A 17,230-nucleotide genomic window follows, 5' to 3' on the forward strand; every position below is an offset into this window, starting at 1 on the left:
CGCAGTCGCCGCTGTCGCACCTGACCGGCGAGCAAGGCAGCGAAGCAGGTGAGGTCGTCGAACCTCCTCTCGTCCTGCTGGATCGCAGTGATCGTACTTATCAGATAGATTCCAGTGTGTTCCATGCACACAAACTACTACTTTCCTCTTTATAAATTGGCAAATTTGTCAGGAAGCACCACATAAATTTCCATTGTTACGCAGATGACACCAAGCTGTACTTATCTATGAATCCAGATGAAACTAATCAGGAAGTCAAACTTATAGGGGGTTTTAAAATTGAGACGTAGTCCGGATTCTTTCCTTGAAGCCACTTTACTCTTTTGGGCAATTTCATTTGTGGCAATAATTTATGGATTATGCCCTTTTTCCAGATTGTAGATCAAGCAAGTTGCTAATCACAGCCGTAGGTTGTAATTCAAGGATTTTTACTGATCACCGAAGTGTAAGCAGATCATTTATTCACCATTGATAAACCACATTGTTTGAAAGATAGATATAAAAAATGACCAACAACCGAATAAACTGAGAAGGAACTAGTTTAAATTAATCTGAACATATATGAAAACAGAAGATGTCTTGTTGGCCGAGACGCGAAATGTACAAAGGTGATGATATAACTTCACACTGACACCGAGTGTCGTCTGTGCCGCAGCAGAGTCCGACGGGGAGTGGCCCATGGAGCAGGACGAAGCCATCGACAGCCTCCTGTGTGAGACCCCCGCCCTCCTCCCCAGCCTCGCCCTGTCTCTGGTCCCCGGCGAGGGGCCCCGAGCGACCAAGGGCCCCGCTGTGGCCCCTGCCGCGGTCGCCACCGCTGCCGCCGCCGCCACAGCCGCCGCCATCCCAGCCCCGGTCCCAGTCAGCAGCCACGACCAGAGCAAAGGCGTCAAGGTGAGAAATCAGAGCCTCACGACGGAAAAAAATGTTTTTTGGTACATTGTTCATTGTTCATAACCTCGTCTCTCCTTTTCTTTGCTTTCCTTCTTCTCTGTTCTTCTGTGTTCACAGATAAAGGAGGAGAATGCCGTCCCTCAGATTAAACTGGAGCCTCATGAAGTGGATCAGTTTCTCAACTTTTCCCCCAAAGGTCAGGATTTCTTTCTCTCGCTCTCTTTCCTCCTTGTTTCTGTGCCGCTCGCACATGAAGCTTTGAGGACCCCTGCTGGCCACGCGCGGAGTTACCTCACATCAGAGTTGACATACGTATTTAACTCATGTACTTCAGTGAAAGTAGTAATGCAATAATGTAAATAAACTCCATTACAAGTAAAAGCTCTGCATTTATAAACATACCCAAGTAAGAAACAGAAAAATAGACTTTGAGTAAAGAAAATGAAGAAAACTCTCAGACTTCTTAAAGTTTGATTTAAAGGGATAAGATTCAGTGGGAAGAGTTTAGTTCTCAACGACATTTCTATATTTAAAAAAATTAATCAGTCGTGTTTTCTATTCTTAAATACATATCTAATAATCTAATTTGAATTTTTCTCTCCGCCTGTCAGGTCTGGAGTCCCTGCAGATGCCTCCGACTCCTCCCAGTTCCCACGGCAGCGACTCGGAGGGCAGCCAGAGCCCCGTCCACGCCCCGCCCGGCCTCTCCTGCCCCGCCTCGCCCGCCAGCCCCTCCCCGCCACAGGCCGGCCTGAAGGTGGCGCCCCGCGCCGCCTCCTCCTCCCTGTCCAACTCGCCTCTGCTCACCGCCGCTCACGTAAGCAACTGACGCAAACTGTCGACTGTCATCCACACACATTTTCCGGGTCCGAACGGTGGAGTCGCTTGTTTTATTTATGTCATTGTTTTTTTGTGTGTGAGTAGAAACTGCAGGGCTCAGGGCCGCTGATCCTGACGGAGGAGGAGCGTCGGACGCTGGTTGCCGAGGGTTACCCCGTTCCCACCAAGCTGCCGCTGACCAAGGCCGAGGAGAAGGCGCTGAAGAAGATCCGCAGGAAAATCAAGAACAAGGTGCAAAAACTGCGAATATCAGTCTCATCTTTTAATTCTGGATTTTGTTACTCAAACACGTAAAGGAAACTTGTGTGATTTTTTCTCTAAATTTTTTTCAATTTGTCTATTTCTCTGTGCGTGTCAGATTTCAGCTCAGGAGAGTCGCAGGAAGAAGAAAGAGTACATGGACGCTCTGGAGAAGAAGTGAGTCGTCCTCTTTTATTTATCAAATCATATCAAAAATATAGTGGGTTTTTTTGTACAAATAAATCAAAATAATTGATAAGTTAACCTTTAAAAGTAAATTTCTTGTCCTGGAAGGTTGAATTTAAGCATCATGAGGTTCTGCAATAAAAAAGCAGCAGATTTAAAATGTGACAAAAAAATAACATCTGTAACTAATATGATGCAATAAATTATTTATTTGAAGATGAGAAAATACAGCATTTATATTGTCATGCGAGATTGAATATGATTTGACAACTGTGTGGAGGCCGACACTGACCCTGCACTTCTCCCGTCTGGCCACAGGGTGGAGACCTGCTCCAACGAAAACAACGAGCTGCGCATGAAGGTGGAATCTCTGGAGTGTACAAACAAGTAAGAACATTATACACACACACACAGACACACACTCACAAACACTTCTCCATACTTTCATACAGAGCTGTATCATATCAGCCCTACAGATAATAATCTGTGCACAAATACACTATTAATAATACAGGAAAATAGGGAATTTGTTTTGTTTTCAAGCAAGAAAAGAAAAACTTTCCGAGGCGTCACCGCAACGTCTCCATGAAAAGTTATGTCGCTCATATTTTCTCACAGCGGCTCTATAGTTCTTAACTGCTTCTCCCCGCTGTCAGTCAGACTCGCTGACATCCAAGCGCCTGCAGCCGCAGCCTTAACACGTCGAGCCAATCGGGAAAGTTATTAAAAAAAAAATCCTCCCTTTCCGACAGGCGAGAAGAGCTCGTAAGGCATTTGTTTGTCATCACACGTGATGTAGCCGAGAGGAGACGTGTTATTATTATTATGATAATATAATATTATTTTTAATATTTGCATATATAACGCCGGATCCGAAAAAACTCCACCTGCGTCTGCTCAGCCTGCCATGCATAATCATGAGGCCATTTTAATGTAAAATGCTCGAGCTGCTTCAAATAGGCCGTGTCGGTGTGTGTGTGTGTGTGTGTGTGTGTGTGTGTGTGTGTGTGCGCGTGTGTGTGTGTGCGTGTGTGTGTGCGCGTGTGTGTGTGTGTGTGTGTGTTTTGCACCTGCACTTCAGCTGTCTCGTGATGAAGCAAACAGCAGAATTAAACCTCAGTGGAGAATCTGACTCATGTTGAATAAGAGACACTATTAGTTCGATCCCCCACCTAAGGTAGTCTGTAGAGAATGTGTGTGTGTAACCCGTGTGTGTGTGTGTGTGTGTGTGTGTGTGTGTGTGTGTGTGTGTGTGTGTGTGTGCGCGCTCCTCTCCAGGTCTCTGCTGCAGCAGCTGCAGTCTCTGCAGGCGATGGTGACGGGCAAAGTCCCCAAGTCGTGCAGGATGGCGGGCACCCAGACCTCATCATGCCTAATGGTACTACACCGTGTGTGTGTGTGTGCTTGTGTGTGTCAGTGTGTGTGTGTGTGTGTGTGTGTGTGTGTGGTGATGAAACACTGATTAAAATATTGAATCGGAAACATCTGACTCCCTCGTTCAGTAGCTCATCAGCGGCTCAGTGTGATGACTTTGTGCGATTTGTAATTTATTTACCCTCTCTGCCTCTTTCTGCCCCCTCCCCGCCTCTCCCTGATCCCACCCCTCCCTGACCCCACCCCTTCCGACCCCCTCCCTGTGCAGGTGGTCGTGTTGTGTTTCGCCCTGTTCCTGGGCAGTTTTTACCCCGGCGGTCTGAGCCCGGGCTCCACCATCACCGCCACGGGCCTCGCCTCCAAGCAGCCGGCCGTCGCGGAGTCTTACACAGCCACAGGTACAAACACACAATCAGAAGATTTTAAAATCAACCCATCAAATCAATCTTTTTTTGGGGGGATTACAGTAAAAAAAAAAAAAATCTTTTCACGAACAACATCTCTCAGTATGAAACAGATTTATTTGCATGAAGCTTTGACACTCGTAAAGTGTTTTGTATAAAATATAAATACTTTATTATATATTGTCACCACAATGTATCTGCTCACATACTCATATCTGTGTTCTACACACGCTCTCACACACACACACACGCGACGAGAGGCCCGCTCTTCATACAGTTTTCAGCGTTTCTGACCCGTCCTGCTGTTTCCATTGTAGTGAATCATTAGCTCCCAGCTGTAAAACTGTGCGGGTCCATTATTACATCGCCAATAATCAGATTCCTCCTACGGAGCGGCAACAACGGCCACAGAGAGACTGATTAGAAGAGTTGACCTTTCCACTACATCCTCTCCACTGCCTCCCACGCACACACACGCACGCTTTTGTATTAGAGAACAGATATAATTTTCTTAACAGTCAAATCCAGTTTCCTGTCCTAGCCTGCCCACACACACACACACACACACATACACACACACGTGTGGGATGTTGTGTACTTTGTGTGTAGTCTGATATTGTTCATTTAAAAAAAAAGAAAGACTTTAGAGCAAAAAAGTTGCAGTTTAACAAAACAATAAAAAAAAAATTATAATCAAAAGTAAAATAAAAAACTGTAAATGTCGATCTTTTCATTTCAGTCAAGTCGAGGAATCTGTTGTCGACCTTCGAGGACGAGCAGCCGCACCTGCTCGGCCTGGGCGGCGAGTACCCCGAGCAGTGGGAGGACGCGCCGGCCGTCGTCATGGCGGCGTGGCGTCACTCGGAGCAGCAGAAGCAGGGGGCGGAGCCCGGCCGGGCTGAGACGCACCCGCCGTTCAGGAGCAAGGGCAACGACACGCAGACGCAGAAAAACCTGCTGCTGGACCTGCACAGGTAAACACACACGCAACACACACACAACACACACACACACACACACACACACACACACACACACACAGCAACAACAACACAGACCATTCGTTTGTCTTTTTGTCATATTTTGTCTCTTTGTGGTCATTTGTTTCTCCTCGTGGCCATTTTGAATCACTTTATGGTCATTTTTCTTGTTCCTCTGTGTCTCTTTCTCATTTCTCCTCTCATTTTAGTCGCTTCTATCTCTTCTTGGTGTCCTTTTTCTTCTCTTTGTCTTATTTCGTCTCGTTGGGGTCACTTGTTTCTGCTCGGGGCCATTCTGAATCACTCTGTGATCATTCTATGTCTCTGCTGTCTATATTTGGTCTCTGCGGTCGTTTAATGTGTCCTTGTCATATTTCATTTTATTTATTTTGTCTCTTTCTGGTCATCACTGTGTTTCACTCTGTGGCCGTTCTATGGTCATTTCCTTCATGAGATGTTCCCAGTTGCTTCAGACTGGCCCCCTTAGGCCCTCGGGCCTCTGGGGTCTGAACAGAAATGTATCGATGGTTTTGTTCATTACAGATTCCCGCCGTCTCACCTCTCTTGTGTTCTCCGTCCCATCAGGTCGCTGGAGCAGATTGTGAACGAGAGCGGCAGTAAAGTGATAGAGTTGGAGCGGACGGTCAACGAGACGTCCTGAGGTCGCCGTCACGCCCCCCCCCCCCCCCCCCCCTCACCCCCCTAACCCCTCCCCTCTAGAGCATGGTTCAGTGTCCTGGAGCAAACACCTCATACAGTAGTTCCCACTGCTGGTTATTATTTAAGGTCATTTATTTTATTTTTTAACGCCACCTCTGTTCGATCAGATACACTGAAATAGTAATAATAAGGATGAGGAGAGAAGGGGGCACTGGTTGCCTTCGTTTCTGAAGTAAAAAGTTGCACTGAATTGTTTTTTATTTTTACGCGAGTCAGCATCTTCAGCTTTATTGTTTTTCTTAATTAATTTGACCCGACATGAAACACGTGTTTTTAAAAAAAAGAAAGAAAAAGGAAAAATTCATATTCGGAATGAATTCAAACATTAATGTAGCGTAGCATTTATTCCATTGGAGAGAAATTTTGACATGTGAGGCTTTGTACAGGACACTGACGACGACCTCTGTATTTATAGAAACCTTTTTTTTTTCTTTTTCAAAATTGTATTTCTCCTTGTAGCTATGTATTTCTTTTAATATTAAATGTATTTTTTAATTCTATTCCAGTCATGCATACAGTACACGACATTTTGATATATTTTTTGGTGTTATTTTATTATTTTATTGTGCTTTGTTTTAATATATATTGCTCACGTCTCTTCAGCTGACTCCAGATTTCATGCGTCGAGGTCTTAGCTCCGGGTTCCTGCGCTTATTCGAAAAAGAAATCATGAGAAGCTCCTGTAAAGGGATATTCGGTTCTGCCAAAGAATTAAAAAGTGTTTGGGCATGCAGCTGCAAATCAAATGCCATTTCACATTTATCCACGCACCTATAGACGTCATCGTGTTTTGGGTGTTTACAGGTGGAATCATTATTCTGCAGCTTCCAGAAAACCCAGTTTTTCCACAGTAAATACTGAAACTGTGGATTATTAATTAAATAACGAACGCTCGGTCACATCTGACGTGTGGGGACCCCGCTAGCGATGCCGCAGACATTTGGACTCACTTCTGTGTGTGTGAAAGTCACTGTGTCGATATATGAGGCTTTTTTTCTTCCTGTAAATTTGATTTTATCATGTTTCCTTCCCCTTTGAGGAAGAGGTTGAGTTTTGGAACCACAGATTTCTCCCGTCTGCACTCGCTCTGCTCGGCCTTTGAATCCTCGCTTTGCACACCTCCGCCGTCAGCCCCGAGAGTCTCTATCTGCTACTATGTTGTTTTTTCTCCTTTTTTTTTTTTTTAAAGCATTTACCAAAAATATTTCTTGCCCAGAAATTACAAAAAAAAAAAATAAAAGTATCTATTTTTGTAAATATGAGTTGTTAATAAATAAATAAGAAAGTTCTAAGAATGTGTCTGGGCTGTGTAGTTTATGAAACCGAACAAATTATTCATTCCGGGTCTTCACTTCCTGGTTTCGTCCCGACTCATCATCATCATCATTTTGGCTTTAAGTGTTTCACAGATTTGTCTTTGTTCCAAAACCCGACACGAGGCCCGTTCGCCTTCTGTACATCCACGCTGTAAATACGAAGTCGCCCAATTTGATAGAAAAATTGAATATCTATACTGCCCTAACTAAAGTAAGTGGAGCCCAGAAACGCAACAAATTGTATTTTTTAGAAGTGAGGTGAAGAAGAAAAAACACCGCATCTTACTGTTGATCCCGGCTTTGTATATGTAGATCTCTTTTTCTCCACGGTGCCTTGAAAATCAAGATTTCGTTTCTACGTTGCCTTGTTGTGTAAAATCGGCCCCGACTTGGGCTTCCTGTCTTTTTGCATACAAATAAAACAAATAAAGTATTTTCCGTAGTAAAAAGCAGATTTCCTGTGTCTGCCTCGCTTATTAAAATGTACTGTGATACTGTGATGATACTAGCTTGTGTTTTCTAGTCCTGGCCTTGGTACAAACAATATAAAACACTAATATTACTGCTACTACATGTCACCACATGTCCTCGTGCAGGCAATTTGAAAATGATAACGATGATATTGACAGGATGCTTATGTCGCCTCAGCTATTTCATCTTGAGCTTGTGTTTTATCTCAAAACTTGAAGTTAAATAAAAATATTTTTCTATAGATTTTCAATACATGCAGTAAAGACCCCCAGACTGTGTGTTAGCATTGTGCTAAATGTGTTAATATCACACACCTGTGTACATCAAACAATTCTAAAAAGAAAGCAGTTTTCTAATAATCAAACTTTTGGTCCTCATGTTTCAGAGATATTTTGGAAATTGCGTTTTTTCTGACCAAATTTTTTGTTGCCCTTGACCTTTGACCTTTGACTGACATCATTGTAATGAGGCTTTTAAAAAGATCTTTGGCACTTTTCAACTTTAAATTCTTATCGATCGTTCAAGCAATTTTATCAAAACAAAGAAAGCTTGAAATGCTGATTAGAAGAATGAAAAAAAAGAATATGCACAAGAACCAAACCGCTTCCTCCACTGGACGATTCCTTTAATTTGTTGTTCCCTTCAAAGCATTTTTCTCACAACTTCAAATCAAGTTAAGGGCCCAAACTGCATTAGGACAGAGCCGAGTCTCATGGTGAACGCGCCGGCTCGACAGAGGAGCTTCTATCTCCGCCGCTGCCGACGTGGCGCGGATCCTGAAATAGACCGTCGGGCCGGGCAGCAGCCGTGGTGCGAAGCGCCCTGACGGAACCCGAGACAGTGAGCAGAGTCCCACAGCTTCAGACCGTTCTTGGTCTCATGGTATCATGGATCTCACCCAGATGTTCCTCCAGTTGTTTCATTGCATTCGTACAACTGGGAGTCTCTAAATAATCTAGGCGGCATGTCTTTTGGACTGTGGGAGGAGGCCGGAATAAAAACCCTGGCCGCCGGGTCGGGTTCGAAACCCCTGTGAGGCAACAGTGCAACCCACTGTACCCACTGTGTCGCCCTAACTGGTTTATCTACTGGACTGTATCTGCACAGACTGCTTCCCAGGCTGTGGTGATGAACACAGACACTTTGGCAGGTCAAGTCAGTGTACTGGGTGTCTACAATTTTACATTACATTCATTCGGTTGACACTTTTGTCCAAAGCAACTTATAATAAGTGCAATCAACCATGAAGATATTACCCCAAAAAGTGCAAGAATCATGCAACGACATGAATATATATCAAACAGGCAAAACAGCTTCAATGCTTCGTTTTGGATTTTTTTTCATTTTTTTCATTTATGAGCCGGAATCTGTAATTTGATGTCCATGCAGCAGTGAGCATGTTCCGTGGAATTATCTATGGTCAGTGACATCAGGGATCGCAGACAGATGCTCCTCTGTGTGTGTGTGTGGGAGGGGGCACAGTGCAGGGAGGTCAACCGGTTCACGTTAGGTCACTGATGACGAGGAAGAGGGGACGGAGGACAGATGTGTGGCAGAAAATTACAGTGAGACATGAATGAAAGAACATTACTGACATGACACATATGGTGTGTGTGTGTGTGTGTGTGTGTGTGTGTGTGTGTGTGTGTGTGTGTGTGCGTATGTGCGCGTGTGAGTGATTAGTGTCAGAGAGTGAGATGTTGACAGCATGCTGCCCTACTTTTCAGACTGATGATGCTGCAGAAAAGAGGAGAGGGGGTATCCCACAATGCCACACTGCTCGTCCATCGGGCCGGATGGATGGATGAGTGGAGTGATGGATGGAGGGATGGATGGAGGGAGGGAGTGATGGTGTGATGATGGATGGATGCTTCTGTTAGTGGAGGTGTTGCACACACACTGAACGTGTTCATATTGTCGCCGCCCCCCACGGCAGCTCGCGCTTTGCAGCTCCTGTGTCATGTCACACAGAGACCAAATAACTGACTTCCGGTAACGTTTTTGAAAATAAAAGCCTTTTCATCCAATGGCGTTCAAGGTTCAGTTTGTTTATGCATGAAACATTTTACTGTGTCTTGTTAACCAGCTGATTACTAATGTAGGTACTGTATTTACATAACACATTTATAAACTTATCAAACAGATTGTGTTCGATTTTTTAGACTGTAAATCATAAATAAGTGACTTATTTATTGCATCAAATCCTAGTCTACCACCTAAAATATGAATCAACATTACAAACGAGAGGTTTAGCTAATGCACACTGGGACGTCTGCAAATGTGCCAGTTTGCCAGTTTTAAATCGTATTTATATTTATATATTATATATATATTCGTTGAATCAACTCATAGCAAGTCCAAAAACTGTGTAGTGTCTTTTTGCCCATATTCCCCTCTTATTCCATATATGGACAAAAAGACACTACAACTGTATGTTAGAAGATCTCATGTTCACAAACTCTGCGGTGGTGTGCATACAATTAATTCAATTAATAAAGGCTGTCAGATAGAATTCTATTTTAGGTATATGTATATATGTATTTATTTTTAGGTATAGTTATCTAAAAAATACATACTGACTAAAATGGCAATAAAGTGTCATAAATGTTACAGCGCTAAAGGGCACGATGGCCCTTAAAAATTAAAAATTTAGAAATTAATATCAATTCTAAAACATCAGTCAAGAAAATAAAACATGATTGATGTCTTATATTTGTATTGGCATTATACAAGTTTATATTACTATATGTATAGACGCATAGATAATTGACACTTTACCATATTTCACATTTTTTCCACTGAGCTGTATTGAAAGAAGATGTACATATATTCTAAGGACACGTTTGTTTTTTTATTTTGAAAATTCGCGCCACCCACTTCCTGTCTGCCGTCCGCAGCTTGACAGCAGCTCGTTAGTCGAGGGGGCTCGTGAGTGCAATTCGCGGCGCGTGCTGCCGAACTCGCCTGCTCTATAAAAACGCGGTCAACGACTCGTCAACGGTCAAACTGCCCCGACGCGAAGCGACGTGACGCGACGCGACGCGACGCTGTGTCCGTCCGCCCCCCACCCGGATCCCGGTCTCCTCTCTCCGCCACCGGCATCGGTGTGTGTGTGTCCCCCCCACCCCCCCACCCCCTGGAGGGAGAGAGAGGTGAGGTGAGGGGGGGTCCAGAGCGGGGGGAGAGCCAGACGGGGAGGACCGACCAGCATGGACCCCCGAGCGAAGGACCGCACCACCGGCCCGGGGGCGGTGTCGGTCTTCAGCGGGCGCCCGGCCTCCCTGGGAGCCGACGGCGGGGACTCGGAGTCTGGCGCCGGCTCGGAGGACGCGTCCGTGGGCTGCGGCAGCGACACGTTCAGTAGCAGCCTGCCCGACATGGAGCAGGAGACGCTGGAGGAGAAGCTGCGGGGACTGGCGTTCAGGAAGCAGACCTCGTATCGGTGAGTGAGCCGGCAGGGAGCCGGGCAGGGAGCCGGGGAGGGAGCCGGGGAGGGAGAGGGCAGGGAGCCGGGGAGGGAGCCGGACAGGGAGCCGGGGAGGGAGCCGGGAAGGGAGCCGGCAGGAGAGGGCAGGGAGCCGGGGAGGGAGAGGGCAGGAGAGGGCAGGGAGCCGGGCAGAGAGCCGGGGAGGGAGAGGGCAGGGAGCCGGGCAGGGAGCCGGAGAGGGAGAGGGCAGGGAGCCGGGGAGGGAGCCGGCAGGAGAGGGCAGGGAGCCGGGGAGGGAGCCGGCAGGAGAGGGCAGGGAGCCGGGGAGGGAGCCGGCAGGAGAGGGCAGGGAGCCGGGGAGGGAGAGGGCAGGGAGCCGGGGAGGGAGCCGGCAGGAGAGGGCAGGGAGCCGGGGAGGGAGCCGGGCAGGGAGGGAGGATGCTGGGGCGCAGGATGTGGACCAGAGGAGGAAAGGAAATGTTGTCGTGCTTCTGTGTTTCTGAGTGTTTCCACTTATATATATATATATATAGTGGAAGAAAAGCTAATGCTGTTGTGTGAAGAATGACATGTTAGCTAGCTGGAGATTATAAACACACACACACGTCAGATGCAGGAGGATTATTATTATTATTATAATAATTATTTAAAAGCTAAATTGTCATGTCAGCTACACCTGTTATGTTGCGTTAGCTCCTGTTAGCCACACGCATGCGCACACGCACACACGCACTCAGCAGCAGCATTTCACCCCATGACAGTGAGGAATCAAAACAATTTTGCATAAACAAGTGTGTGTGTGTGTGATGGGGGGGTTGCACGGGACAACACTATTGGTTTTTAGGCTGTGTGTGTGTGTGTGTGTGTGTGCGCGTGTGCCAGCAGCAGCTTGAAACCCTGGTGTGACTGGCAGCTGCTGTTGATAGTGAAAACTGGCCAGTGACCACACACACACACACACACACACACACACACACACACACACACACACACACACACACACACAGCAGTTTGGCTCGTCAGATGTCACCATCAGGAATGTGTGGCATCTGTCCAAATCATCTGCGTGTGGAGGTCAAATCAATCATTTTTAACTTGTTTGTGTCTGACTGACTTAGTTGTTGTGTCATTCGGGGCATGGCGGTAAAGTAGAGCGACAGTTTACCCCCCCCCCCAACCAAAAAAAATGGGAGGGGGGCTGGGGGCCTAATCCATCCAAAATTGCCATAATCCAACCTGTGTCAGAGCTGCAGCAACGACACGGCAAGTGAATATTTAAACACGGTGATACAAGGTCGCACATCTGCCCGTCATCTGTTTTCATGCATTTATATTTGACGAATATGTAGCAAAACCCCTTTATTCTGATTCCTGAATTCAAATCTTTATTCAGCAAATTACGTCCAATTAGACACTCAAGAAGATTCCTGCTGGCAGTTATCAAACACGCATCGTGTAACGCACATTAAAACACAACAAACTGGCCCCTTTGGTAAAAAGGAAGTCCAGGCTGGTACAGTAGTATAATCCCATTAGACAGATGATAATTTATCCGGTCCATTCTTTTTTCTTTCCGTCTTTGGTAAAACGCCCGCTTGTAATGTTCTGTCAAGGCACAGAAGACATTACTCCAGCAGACAGTCACCACTCTAACATCATCATTTACAGTCGTTCCTCCTCTGGGTGTTTTCCCCGGGAAAACCATCCTCGCTTTTTAAATGAGGTTTCCAGGAGGTTGTGTATCACGGGGAGGGGAGGGGAGGCATAGGGCCCCCCCGGCCCGGCCCCGGTGGAAAATTGCTATCGTTGTGAGAATCACATCCGAATCCTCATCTTGTGGATTTCATCCGGAGTAAAGCGATCGACAGATTGATCGATCAGTCAGTCAGTCGGTCGCTTTAGTCGCAGCAGAGTTTCAGCGTGATGCTCAACTTTAAAGTCAAGATGTGAATGTGACATCCTGGTTGTGTTGACGGTGAGACTTTCCCGCTGCAGATACAGTTAAATCCTCCAGATCATTGCAGTAAACACTGGATGAACGACAAACTTTCTCACACCGTTGGCAACTGGAACTCCATTGCGGTAGACCAGACGGTCTCATTTCGAATCGGCCCTCGCTGTCTCCCAAAAGGCCACCCCATCCCCATGAGGACCTTCCCTTAGCTTAGCTTAGCATAAACATGGGCAATACAGGGAAACAGTTAATCTCAGGGACTTTCCGGAAGCAGATTAGTGTCGTTTGGGGGAACTGAGGTTGGACACTGTAATTTTGAGTATGTACAAAATGTATATTATACTTTTTTTGCGTGTATATTCCAAAACTGGGGTTGGAAGTTAAAGGGGGCGGTGCTCACGAGGAAATTAGGCGACCAATGCGAAAGACATAAAAACCATGACCGGTGGGGAGATGGGAAGAACATTTTCCTCCCTCCGCTCTGTCATTATGTCCAGTTAATGTCTTCGGTGGACGAACCCTCGTTGGCTTCATTTCATTTGTCCACCACAATCTTATTTTCTCTTAAAATGAATGACGTTTACTGCCTATGTGGGGAATCTACCGGAAGACTCTCTCTCTATAATGGAAATAGACGTATGGTTTTACTGTTATTTTGAATCCTCCGCAGTATGTTAAGTAGTATGTGTGAATGCAGCCTGCAACCTTGTTAATTATGTCCATTACGTGTCTTTGTCTGACTCCTCTTACAGTGACGATACGCAGGGGGCTGGTGGCTAACGGGCCGCCACGTCTCGGCCTTATCGGGTAAAAGCTACGGATAATCTGTAAACGTTTGCTCGTCGCGCAAGCGGCGGCCACGTGCAAAGGGAAACGGTATTAGGGGAGATTCTCGGCTCGTAAGAGAAGGTGGTGTGCAGAGCTTTGAAGTGGCCCGTGCCCAAGAAGTGAATTACCATATGTGGCAATATGAAAGAGCGGAGAAATGATGATGCTGCTGCTGCTGCTGCTGCTGGACATCAAAGGCAGACTGTGTGTGTGTGTGTGTGTGTGTGTGTGTGTGTGTGTGTGTGTGTGTGTGTGTGTGTGTGTGTGTGTGTGTGTGTGTGTGTGTGTGTGTGTGTGTGTGTGTGTGTGTGTGTGTGTGTGTGTGTGTGTGTGTGTGTGTGTGTGTGTGTGTGTGTGTGTGTGTGTGGCAGCGTTAAGGCACGTGTAACTTATCTACCAGACATTTGTCACACTTTGTCTGTGTGTGTGTGTTTTCCCAGAATACTGTCCGTCCTTTTATCTATTCTTAGACGTCTTACTCGTCCGCCTGTGTGACAGTCCTCCCTCACTTTGTGTGTGTGTGTGTGTGTGTGTGTGTGTGTGTGTGTGTGTGTGTGTGTGTGTGTGTGTGTGTGTATCATGACAACCGGTTAGTCATCGTGACAGTTGGTTTGAAAGACATTATGGCCAGTCAACCAGCTGGACGCTCCAGTTATTGAGTCCATGAGCTGTTTCCCCCCTCAGACATCTCACTGCCTCTCTCTGCACCAGTCACTTGCAATTTCCACCTTTTTAATATATCGTCATCTACAGCACCAGCGATCATAAAACACTACAAACCTCTACAGTCCATAGAAGCCTAGAATCACTGAGCCCCTGTAGTGTTCACAGCAGCATGACATCTAATACGTATGTATATCTATATAACATCGTTTATAGGCGTAAAGTGGAAGGATGACAGATTTCCAGAGAGCGACTAATCATTTCAAGACGGACTCTAGGGCACACGGGGTTAAATGAGACAATGCCTTTTAATAGGGAGGCATCCGTCAGCGCCGTGCGAGTGCGCGATGGAAGAAAAAATGTGCAGAGCAACGTGTTGTTTGTCACTGTCAAGAGGTTTACAACGACAGCGGAGAAAAGCTGAAGAGGGAAATGGAAGAAATGTGCGGGGGAAGTTTTTAATCTTTGGTCATTTGTTCAGCGAAACCAAAGATGTGTTGTTTTGAGATTTTTGACCGAAGCCGCCAGGTTGATGAGATTTTAGAAGAAGTACAGCATCGCAACAGCAATCCCTTCGGGGGCCGATGATGCCAATATCGATATTAGGTAGTACAAGAGTTAGATCAATATTAAATAATCACCAGCCTCTAAAAGCATTGGATAAATAAATTAAACGATCAATCTGCAATTTATGTATCGCACCTTTCATAGTGCCGTTCAACGTGCTTCACTAAAGGACAAATGCTGACGATGAACTATTTTAAGAGCTGTAATATCAACAGAAAATGGAGGAAATGAACAGAAGAAAATAGTGAATAAAAAGATACAATATTAATATCAGCAGACGGGGTGAAATAGAATAACATTTACAACATATAGATGCAATAAACTAAGTGAATAAAGTAGTGTCAAGTTAGGCTTTGACAAAAATGTCTGTGGACAACAACAACGGAGCAGAGTTGTAAATAATTTTCATTTTTCATTTCAGATTAGTGTTCTTGAGCTGAGTTTCCCAGACAGTTTTATCAAACCTGGATCCACTTAGAGGCTTTTCAGAGCTGTTGTTGTTTCTCTTAATAAATAAATCTGTGGCTGTTTGTTTGTCTGCACATAGAGTTCGTTCGCCCCGCCGTCGAAAGGCTTTCTTTCTTTGAGACCGGGCAGAATCACACGCGACGCGACACAACGTTTAAAAGAACCGTTGGCTAAAGCCTCCGTCTGGGAAACCAACCAACCCCCCCCACCCGTGACCTTCGACTCGGCTCGGCAAGAAAAAATGCCAACGCGAAAAGGCGTTTGCCCACGAGCAGGAAACACAAAGAAACAAATGCTGGGTTTCATCACCCAACTTATCATGCGGCGAGATATTTCACCACCGCCTTTCGTGGGAAACGGTGCAGAAATAAAACGGCCGCAGGACAGGATGTCGTAACGCTATCCCTCCTCTATTTGCAGCCCAACTTGTGAAGATCACAATAAGCGCTCGTCACGCCGCACAGTACAGTCCAGTAATACTTTTTTTCGGGGGGGGGGGGGGGGCGACGGGCAATATACAGTAGAGGAAACTGGAGAGGGGACATGAAAAACAAGGCGAGAGGCGAAAAACATGAAAAAACCCAACTTCTAAATGTATCTCATGTTTCTCCCGCTGCGCACCACCTGCAGGGGTAAACAGGGATCAAAGGCCTTTTCATCATCTGACGCTGCCGGAATATAAAACTCCCTATTCAGGCTTCAATTAGGACGAAATACAAAGAGGGGCGAACACAGACGGGGATGAAAACCAAAAAGGATGGAGAGATCGGAGGAGAGAGAGGAAAAGGGGGATGTCACGACTTACCCAACATACAAGAGGGAGAAAAAAATGATGACGGGGCAAAAGCGGCGACAGATCGTCGCTGACGCACTTGAGGACAATTACTGTATTGCGGCAGAAGTTTTTTTTCTTTCTTTCTTTTTTTTCTTCTGCCGCTAAAAATAAAAACCGCGTGACTTCCAAGAGTTTTCTTCAGGCACACGGATTCGGGGCCTTTCGAGGACGACGAGAGCGTCAGCTGCCGTCGACGCGCGGCGATGAAACGCTTACGAAATCTCGAGTTTTTCCCTTTCCTGCCAAGTAGGAAACAAATGCAGAGCGCAGCGAAACAAGCCGATTTGATAAGGCAAGCAAACCAAATGCAAACTCAGGCAGAGTTCAGTGAATCAGCAAATATCAAAACAGGAACAAAATAATTTGTGTTGTCACGTCTCCTGGAATTCAAAAGATGGCGGGCAACGCCGTCACATCTCACCTATTTATGTTTTTGATTTGACACTTTTTGAGCATTTAGATTCTGCGTTTCATCTGGTAACAGTAAGGGTTGTGGTGATGTGAACTACCTTTAACATCAAACGACAACTGCGAACTTATCAAACGTAAAGTGACCCCGAACAACCCACAGGAGAACAGGAAGTGACGCAGGAAACACAGCTCAAGGTGTGACAAACACGAAAGATCACGAATACGAAAGTTAAGAGAAACGAGCACAATGAAACAGGAAAATCTGATCCAAGACTGCTCAGAAAATTACATAAACATAACAACAACAAAAAAAGAGTTCACGGGGGCAGAATCATGACCGAAAGGGCAAGTTCGAACGTGGAGGCCCGTGTCCGATTTCATAGAGTGCTCACCTTGAGGCTCTTTAAAGTCATTCATAAGAAGACGTGCACAATTGCGGACAGGAGGCTCCGTACGTATCTGACCGTTGAGCATCGAATGAGCCTCGAGTCTTGTTTTGTTTCATCTGATTCGCTGCATAAACCATAAATGAAGCTGCGCTCGGATTTCCTTTCTGTTCCTATTTGATCTAATCTGAATAATTGGGTAGTCGTAGCAAAGAGGATATACATACTCTTCTTCTCGTGTTATGTGTTGCCCCCCCCCACTATTC

The 17,230-nt window shown here is 45.8% G+C and overlaps 2 protein-coding genes across 13 annotated transcripts in view; both read left to right on the top strand.

The window, feature by feature from the left end:
• Positions 1-7,408, top strand: part of creb3l2 (cAMP responsive element binding protein 3-like 2) — a 22,965-nt gene extending 15,557 nt beyond the window's left edge. The window contains exons 2-12 of one of the 2 annotated variants that reach the window (XM_035616598.2): positions 1-48; positions 656-894; positions 1,012-1,090; positions 1,506-1,711; positions 1,819-1,965; positions 2,093-2,151; positions 2,479-2,547; positions 3,439-3,538; positions 3,803-3,932; positions 4,678-4,912; positions 5,504-7,408. The exon at positions 1-48 is cut by the window's left edge and continues 202 nt beyond it. In XM_035616598.2, coding sequence (XP_035472491.1) covers positions 1-48; positions 656-894; positions 1,012-1,090; positions 1,506-1,711; positions 1,819-1,965; positions 2,093-2,151; positions 2,479-2,547; positions 3,439-3,538; positions 3,803-3,932; positions 4,678-4,912; positions 5,504-5,579 — 1,388 coding nt within the window. In that variant the 3' untranslated portion in view covers positions 5,580-7,408. The remainder of the gene's footprint in view (positions 49-655; positions 895-1,011; positions 1,091-1,505; positions 1,712-1,818; positions 1,966-2,092; positions 2,152-2,478; positions 2,548-3,438; positions 3,539-3,802; positions 3,933-4,677; positions 4,913-5,503) is intronic. The other variant, XM_035616607.2, reaches the window with a different exon arrangement.
• A 2,897-nt stretch (positions 7,409-10,305) lies between these two features.
• dgki (diacylglycerol kinase, iota) overlaps positions 10,306-17,230 on the top strand; it is a 45,657-nt gene continuing 38,732 nt past the window's right edge. For 2 of the 11 annotated variants that reach the window (XR_004786820.2, XM_035620708.2), the window contains exon 1: positions 10,308-10,867. Coding sequence is in view for 9 of the 11 variants with exons in the window: in XM_035620708.2 (XP_035476601.1) it covers positions 10,635-10,867 (233 nt within the window). In the remaining 2 variants the exon portion in view is untranslated. Of the gene's footprint in view, positions 10,868-17,230 lie in introns of all 11 variants that reach the window. The other 9 variants (XM_035620688.2, XM_035620683.2, XM_035620696.2 and 6 more) reach the window with 7 other exon arrangements.

This window comes from Scophthalmus maximus, chromosome 12 (genome assembly GCF_022379125.1).
Source record: "Scophthalmus maximus strain ysfricsl-2021 chromosome 12, ASM2237912v1, whole genome shotgun sequence".
NCBI lineage: Eukaryota > Metazoa > Chordata > Actinopteri > Pleuronectiformes > Scophthalmidae > Scophthalmus > Scophthalmus maximus.